This window comes from Pteropus alecto, unplaced genomic scaffold (genome assembly GCF_000325575.1).
Source record: "Pteropus alecto unplaced genomic scaffold, ASM32557v1 scaffold134, whole genome shotgun sequence".
In the NCBI taxonomy this organism is placed as follows: Eukaryota; Metazoa; Chordata; class Mammalia; order Chiroptera; family Pteropodidae; genus Pteropus; species Pteropus alecto.
In genome coordinates this window covers 11709687-11717960 of record NW_006436283.1, presented here as the reverse complement: position 1 = coordinate 11717960, position 8274 = coordinate 11709687, and the positions used below count along the sequence as shown (strand labels likewise).

Here is an 8274-nt window from a genome sequence, read left to right as displayed (position 1 = left end):
GCCGACAGCCCAAGGATGCACTCAGACCTACACCCAAAGGACCCACCTCGTAGTCGGTGAGCCTGTTTGCAATTGGCTCACTAACACCATTCTCCACTTCCTACTAACTGTAGGAAAGTGAAAAACAATATTCTTCCTGTATGTCTAATGCAAAAATGACAACAGGGAAGACAGAAAATGATATGTAAAATATGCCATTTATAAGGCTACCTTTCCTTAAAAACATAGCATTTAAAACAAAAATTTAACATATAATTTATATACATTTAAAGCAAAATATAGAGAACCTGGAATATTTGGGGCAAATTATGTTTATAAATAAGTTTTTCTTACAGTTACGTGCCAGACAATTTGGGGAAAACATGAGGGGAAGGATTAAATCCTCAGTAAGGCACAGCCTCGTTTTGCTGCGCTTCACTTTATTACGCTTCATACATGCTACGTTTTTTTCAAATTGAAGGCAAGACCCTTCACCAGAAAAAATCCCACTTGCTTTATTTTGATACTGGCTTCACTGCGGAGATCTGGAACCGAACCTGCAGTCTTCTGAGGTGTGCCTGTACCAGCAAAGTGCTAACAGAATGCTCCATAGTGACTGTTCAGTAAACATCTATTGAATGAGTGACCTTAACTGGAATGGCTCTACAGTCTCCTGAAAATTTTCATTTCTCATTTAACTTCCTGAAACTGGAAGAAGAGGCACGTGGGATTTTTTTCCCCCCTGTGGAACGGCTGCTAAGAGTAATTATTTGGTAGCTAATTTTGCATTTATGAAGTCTTAATTCATTATTAATTAGTGAATAATATCACATTTTTGAAGTTCTGTATTCGTTTCCTGTTTTTTCCTTCTGTGAATTACATATATATTTCCGTGTATATTTCTTTTAATGACTGGTATTTAATACTATTGCATGTATATAAAACTGAACCTTTTTTAACATTTAGAATACATTCCCTTTGGCTTTTTAAAAAAATAACTCCATGGTGAAATCCTTGTTTACTAATTATTTCCTTAGCATAAACTCCCCCCAAATTACTGAGCTCATAGTAGAAAACAGTACTAAATTGAATTTTAGAAAGGTTATACCAATTCTTATTCCCACCACCACTGAGTTACCATTTCACTGAATTATGAAACCTAAGGTGTTAGCACTAAAGTAACATAGTCCAGCAATCAGAAAGATTATGATCATGGTGCCTGAATTTATTCAATTATTATTTGTAATGTAATTTCTTAAATTACATTTAAAACTGTCAAGTTGTTGTACTTTATTTTTGAATTCTCTTACAGTTGCTTTATACAGATTAAAGATATAAATTACAAAAATGTATTATTTCTACTTTGCTGTCTGCCTTTTAATTTTATTTGTAAACCTCTAAAAGTTTTTTTTTTACCTCCCCCCGCCCTCTACTTCCACCCCTGACCTATGGATGTTGCCGTCCCCCCTTAAGAACTGGATCTCTGAAGGTGGGGTGTCTCCTCCCATGTGCTCGCGGAGCACACCTGGGGCCTGGTGCACCTGGGATATGGGTTGTGGCTCTGCTGGGGTTTGAACCCAGGACTTTCTGCATGCAAAGCAGACGTGCTAACCACTACTCTACGGAACCACCCCTAAAAAGATTTTTTAAATGTGGATTTTTTTTTTTTTGCTTTAATTATTGCTTTTAAAGTTTTCTTGCATTCCCTACTCAGATATATCTTTCCAAGTCATAGTATATGTTGGCAGATATATTTCCCCCGCCAAACTATAAAATGATTATTTCTGTATCATTTATTGATAAACTCAGTCCATCCTGATTCAAAATGAAGCTTCTATTATACAGCAAATTCTCACATATAATGCCTCCTTAATTGTTTCTATTAGTCTAATTTCCTTTGGTATCATGCTCCTAATTCTGGAGGCTTAAAACATGCTTTAAGAACTGGCATGGCAAGTTTTCCATCATTACTCTTTCTCCTAAACTTTCCTTGGTTATTCTCATCTATTTATTCTTCAGGATGAATGAAAACACAGTACAGAATGTATAGTCAAGTGCTTTAATTTGAGAACTTCTAAACCTAACACTATGTCCTTTTACTGCAGTTCGAGGAACAGTGCATGAAAAGTTACTTTAGCCGATCGCCTGGTACTAATATACTGTCATCATGGACAGATGGATAAAGAGTTGGTACCAATTGATTATATCATGGTCATTCAGACGATCCCCAATAGATACATGTTATTTTTAGATTATCATCAAAATGCAAATTCAAAAATTAAGATGGTTTTACTATTATAGTGTGTGGATTCCATTTTGGGAAAGGCTAGTGTAGTGTTAGGAACAGGGAGAAGTTGATCAGTGCACACAGAGACACACTGCACACATCCATCCACCCGCTAACTCTCCCACCACAACCACTATGACCTCTTCTCATCGTACTGGGCACCACCAGCCCCACTGGCCACCTTGCTTTTCCTCTAACACACCAGACACACTCATATGTGAAGCTATAGATTCACGTATGCAAGTCGAACACATAACTGCAGCTACACACGGCAACAAGAACAAAGGTTCTATACATCTTGCAATTACATTTTTCAATTTTCTACATATAATTTATCATCTATAAATATTTTTGTCCTTTACATTACTTTATCTTTTCTTTTAGTTACTTGTCTGACATCTATATTTAAACAGGAAGAAATACTGAATTTTAACAACTGTCCCTGTAGCATTAACTGAAATAATCATTCTTTCTTTTCTGGAATAAATCCTACTCAGGCATTAGAAGATTGCCTTTTTTTTTAAAAAAAAACCCAATGCTATATTTATTAGAATTGTGCTAATTTTGTAAAAATGAGCAGGAAAGATTCAAATTTTTCTTTCTTCTATATTCTAGAACTAGTTTTTATAAGAAGGAATTGTTTCCTAACCATTTTGAAGAATTTTACCCATAAAACCATGAAGTCTGGAATTATTTTTTGTAGGTAATATTACAGGAAATTCCCAAATTTCTTTCCTTGATAATTGAGATTTAAAATTTATAAGCATAGTATATAATTGTGCCTCATTATTCAAACAGATTTAGTTCCTGAGTATGGATAGTGAGAATTCTCAAAGGCTACCTGCAACACAACTCTCTTTTGATTTAAAAAGTTTGTTTTTATAGCACTTTCTCATTTCTAATTCTGTAAAGTACCATTTTGTTCTCTTTTCTCAAGATTCGACTTATTAAAAAAAAAAATTCATTTCAATATTTTCCTTCTGTTTTTTAATTATTATTACTTGTACTTTTCATTTTACTTCCTCCTTCCTGTTTTCATTTAAGACTTGTTTTATATATTTTTCTAGCTTCTGATTAATAATATGAGTTTTTATGTTTTGTTTACCAGTGTAATTCAACTGCCTAGAGTAGGTGCCTGAACATTTGTTAAATGAATGAACTTGCCTCTGAGTTCAGGTCAGGCAGCATAGCTCAGTTGCTATTTCTTTGATAATCTGTTTGTAATTACATATTCGATGTTTATTTAACCTAAAAATTACTTATGAGAACATCTGTTTTTAAATTTCCAAGTAAGAGTTATCACAATACTTCTTTAATATTAATTTCTAGCTTTACTATATAGAATGTGGCCTATATACATTCTATTTTTTGGACTTTATCGAGGTTTTACCATGATGTACTATATGACCATTTCATACGAATCACCCATAAATGTTTAAAACCAATGTGTATTCTTAAAGGTCCAGAAGTTGATGCAAAACAGTCTGTTCCTGGTCTACTACTCCCTGCCTCTGTGACTCCCTCCTTGATTTCAAATAGTTTTTGCTTTATACACTTCAATGATATCTTATTTCAGAGATCCAAGATTGCCTCTTCATCGCAACCTTTATCTTTAAGCTAATACAAAATGACCCTCTCTGTTCTACTGAATGTGGTTTTTTTAAACACTGAATTTTTTAAACACTATTCTGTCCAATATCAGAATTACCTTTGTCCTTCCCCTGCTCCCTTCTTTCTTTTTTTAGCATTTAATTCATGTATTCTTTTTCTTTTTTTACCTTTTGTGGTAATTTGATTTTAGGTATATTTCTCAAAAATGTATAGTTAAATTTTTTCCACTTAACCTTTAGTCTTCAACATTTAATATGAGAATTGTAACCTATTTCCATTAACGAAGAGCTAGCATTGCTTTCCATTTAAACTCTTCTTAGCTATCTGCTTGATTTTATCTCCGTCTTTTGACATAGTTTTCTTTGCTCATTCTCTTTACTCCAATGACTTGAATGTATAAATTCCATTTATTAGAGGTTTTAAAAACATTTTTAATAAGCATACTTGGATCTATTTTGCAATGCCAGGAATAAAAATATATCTGTGGATGCATCCCATAATGGATTAGAAATTTCGTATGCTTTGAAATCTTAATTCAAATTGGTATTTTCTAGTATGTAAAGTGCCAAACATAGAGTAGAACAGACTTCTTGGACTATTTGTTTAGATGTAAAATGAAAATACTGAACGGATGAATACCTGGCTGTACCATCACAGGTGTTCGAATAATTGCCTTTCCTAGTGTTGACTGTTGGAGTGGTGTTCTAATCACCGTCATACCAGGGCGGATCTGAGGCCCTGTGATTACCTATAAATGACACAAAAGACAGTGAATTAAAATGTTTTTAAAAGACTAAAGCATGATGGACACAGAACACAGATTTTAAAACATTCTATATTGATAAACATGTCTATGGAAATAACAGAGGTTCTTGAATATTACATTAAGCATCAGAATACAGATGGAATTTTGAGGAGAGAAAATTTAATTCAAATGAGATCAGATGAAATTCCTTGTCACTGATATCAAGAACAGCCTACAAATGACAAGGAAGGAACAAGACCCTAAAAGCAGCAATCACTATAGTTGATCACAACCCATATCTGTAACCCAAAGAACAGAAGAGTTAGATCAGAAACCAAATGTCCTTTCATAGTTTTAAAGGGAAGACTAGAGAGCATGTGATTTTCAGTTTTATAGTAAGGTTCAGAACATTTTCAAATCTGCAAAACTTTAAACCTTTTCCATAATACTAGTGCCAAAGAAATGATGTATCTACTGAGTGCAGAGCAGCTAATTACAAACTAGTTATCATGCTATGGATTGTATTTTTCATACTATTTCTTAACTGCACAGGAAGTTTCCTTGGATGGTCCAGTGCTGTCCATTATTTTATATAAAAGAGTTTTCTTTATAAAATTCTGAAAAGCAATTCTTATGATTCACGAACTCTACTAACTAAAGTGCTTTTAACTACGTTAAAAATTAAAAGTTCATGTATCATTTTTGTTTAGAAATATAACAGAATTTTTAAAAAAGTCAGTATTCTGTCAGAGATTAAGTAAAAGGCAAAGAAAAATTAGAAGCTGAATTAATCCTGGAAGAGGCCATTCTAAAATCTTGATGTGGTTAACATTTCAAAACAAAACAAATCTATGAAGAATTCTTACTTGTGAAGTGCTTGTGGTTCCTCCAGAGGCTGAGGTATTGGGCCTGATTGTGACTGTTGCTGTCCTGGGCTGGAATGAAGTGAAGGTTTGCTGACTAGTACCTGTACTTGATGGAATGATACCCAGGACTTTCTGCTGTACTTGAACAACGCCTTAAAAAAAGATAAAGGAGTAATTAACAACTGCCCCTTTAATAAACAGTGTCAGGTGCTGCTCGGTTTCTGAGGAGAAACTACATGTGGCAGGGTTTTATAGTGGGCTACATAGAATGTGAGATCCGAGGACTGAAATCAGTGAAACGGAAATGGAAAATAATGGCAACAGTATGATCTGGCAAATGTGAATTAAAACTCTTCACATTTCCCTTACCTCCTTGTGTTGCTGGCACATTTACAGCGACAATCTTGCTGTTTGCAGGAAGTGGCAGTTTGGTAATTACTTTTCCTGCCATAGTGACTGGACTGCCTGTAATTTGGAACGTCTGACCTGTGCTGGCAATGGTTGTAGCAGATGTGGCAGCTGTGCTGGTGGCTAATGGGGTATAAGACATTTAATAAGCTTTAGATTTAAAATAACCAGCAACGTAGTGATTTCTAGGAAGGGCACCAATGCATGAAATGTGGTTCATTTTGTATTAAAAAAAAAAAATTCCTCTCCAAAGGGAACGATGTAAATGTTGAAAGTGAAACAATGTGAGAGGAGTTTTGCTAATGTAATATTATGAATATTGTCTGTAACAAACCAACTGTTACGGCTTACTTGCTCAATCAGCTGCAGAAGAAAAACAATTTTCTAGAGAGATGTTTTATCCCAGCAGGTAATCGACTGAAATTCTTTTTCTTAAATGAAAGCGATATTTTATTTAATCACAGTTGTGTACCTGAATTGGACTGGCCTTGCTTAACCCAGGTAGCAAAGGTTTGATGGAAGTTCTTGTTCTGCTGGAATGTTACTGTAGCTGGAGATCCAACTTTAGTAGTCAGTACCATTTTGGTTCCAGTTGTAACTGAGCCACTCAGAGGGGCCACCATAACTTTTTGTGCTGGAGAGATGGTACTAGTTGTACTGTTTGTTGGGGAAGTGGTGGAAGCTGAAATTACTGTAGGCTTCTGCTGTTCCAACCGTTTCTAGAAATGTCAGGAAGAAAAAACATGAACCAAAAAAGTTCTAAATAAAAACAATGCCATTCTGCAAGAAGTCTAGCTAAATTTCTCCTAAACTATGAAACTGTACCAAATTTCCAAAATATTTTACTTCTGAAAATATGCCCATGTAAATATATCTTGAATTTAATTTCTTGATGAAAATGTTTAAAAAACTCTAAAAGTCACATTTTATTAAAAGTTGTTTTTCGTAACAAAAATTTAAAACCAACAAAGTTTTCCCAGTCGGTAGAAACAGCCAAGCTTTCAGACTAAAAACAAATGAAGCGTGGGTAATCTTACTGGAAACAGGAACACCTTGCTGCTCAGCGGTGGGACTTAGAGTAGAGAGCAAACGATAAGAACTGAAAAAAGGTTTTCGGTTTACTGTAATGCTATCCAATCATAAAGAACAGGTCAATATTTAAATATCACAATTCAAGTTGGTAAACCTGCAATCAAGCAAGCTGAAAATTATAAAACAATTTTTCTAGACTATGTTTTTCATTTCAAACAGTTTTACAGAAAAATACTTTAGATTATTTCATATAGTGGTAAAATAATCTAATCTTCCAGACTACAGTTATTAAAGAAAATCTGTTTCTCTCTCATCGGAGATTGCTGACATTTCCTGACAGCTTACAAACACGATGGTATGAGCTTACATATGTAAAAATAATGGGTGGCATGGACTGCAAATCTGGTGACAGATGTTTTACCTTCATTATCTTATTTAACGCTCCGACCAACCCAAAAAAGTTACTGGCATTGTGTTTAAACATGAGGAAAATGAGACTCAGAGAGACTGTGCAACTGGACCAAGGCCACAGAGCTAGCTTGTGGGAAAGCTGAGATGTGCAGAAGATAAATTCCAGGGCTGAACTCTCTCCTGCCACTGGAAACTTCTCACCAATGACATCACACTCTATGTGTGCACGTCCCCTGTGCCTGATATAATGTGAGGGATTTCACATAATTTATTATTCCTCAGAGGAAAAGGACTTTTGTTTTGGATACTTAAACATGTCATCTGACTGAATCAGTATAAAAAGGAGGCAAAAAAACATTGAACACATATTTTAGCAGTTATTTCCTGGGGCTATTTGGGACATGTTGACCATCTTTGTAAATAAGCATATGAAAGAAATATTAGAACGTAAAACATCAGGTTACACTGTAGAGATAAGACACATGCATAAAATGAAAAACAAAAACAGCCAGTTTTTCTATGAACAAACAGGTAGAATCCAAAAGTGCTGTTATCGCGAACTTTGATGTAAGTGAAGATAATGACCTACAGTAAGCTGATGCAAAAGAATCTCAAAAAAATGTTACGTAAAATGTAAGAGGAAAAAAAGTAGTTTGGAATGAACAGTTAGTTTTATAAAATGTGTAATTTTTAAAATTATGTGCAACTTAAAAGTTAATGATATTATAAATAGACATAATTGGCTAAAAACTTTTATAGTATCTTCTAAATAGAAAAAAGGGGTAATCATCTGTTATATGTGTCCCTGATATTCAGGCATACATGGTACCTTATTTACAGTATAGAAATGCTAAGAAACCATCAGTAGCTTTATGGTCATCGATTACAACAAACTCTTATAGTTTCAGTACATTTTGCTTTTTCATAGACATCAG

The 8274-nt window shown here is 34.3% G+C and overlaps 1 protein-coding gene and 1 non-coding gene across 14 annotated transcripts in view; both read right to left on the bottom strand.

Moving 5' to 3' along the window:
- The window catches only part of BPTF (bromodomain PHD finger transcription factor), a 125878-nt gene that overhangs the window by 29583 nt on the left and 88021 nt on the right, over positions 1–8274 (bottom strand). For 8 of the 13 annotated variants that reach the window (XM_025047155.1, XM_025047154.1, XM_025047157.1 and 5 more), the window contains 4 exons: positions 6369–6615; positions 5858–6019; positions 5489–5640; positions 4517–4625 (listed from right to left, as the gene is read on the bottom strand). In XM_025047155.1, the coding sequence (XP_024902923.1) occupies positions 4517–4625; positions 5489–5640; positions 5858–6019; positions 6369–6615 (670 nt within the window). The remainder of the gene's footprint in view (positions 1–4516; positions 4626–5488; positions 5641–5857; positions 6020–6368; positions 6616–8274) is intronic. The other 5 variants (XM_025047156.1, XM_015589670.1, XM_006912291.3 and 2 more) reach the window with 1 other exon arrangement.
- Positions 1536–1608, bottom strand: TRNAA-UGC. The gene has a single exon. It is a non-coding gene; the product is annotated as a tRNA-Ala (tRNA).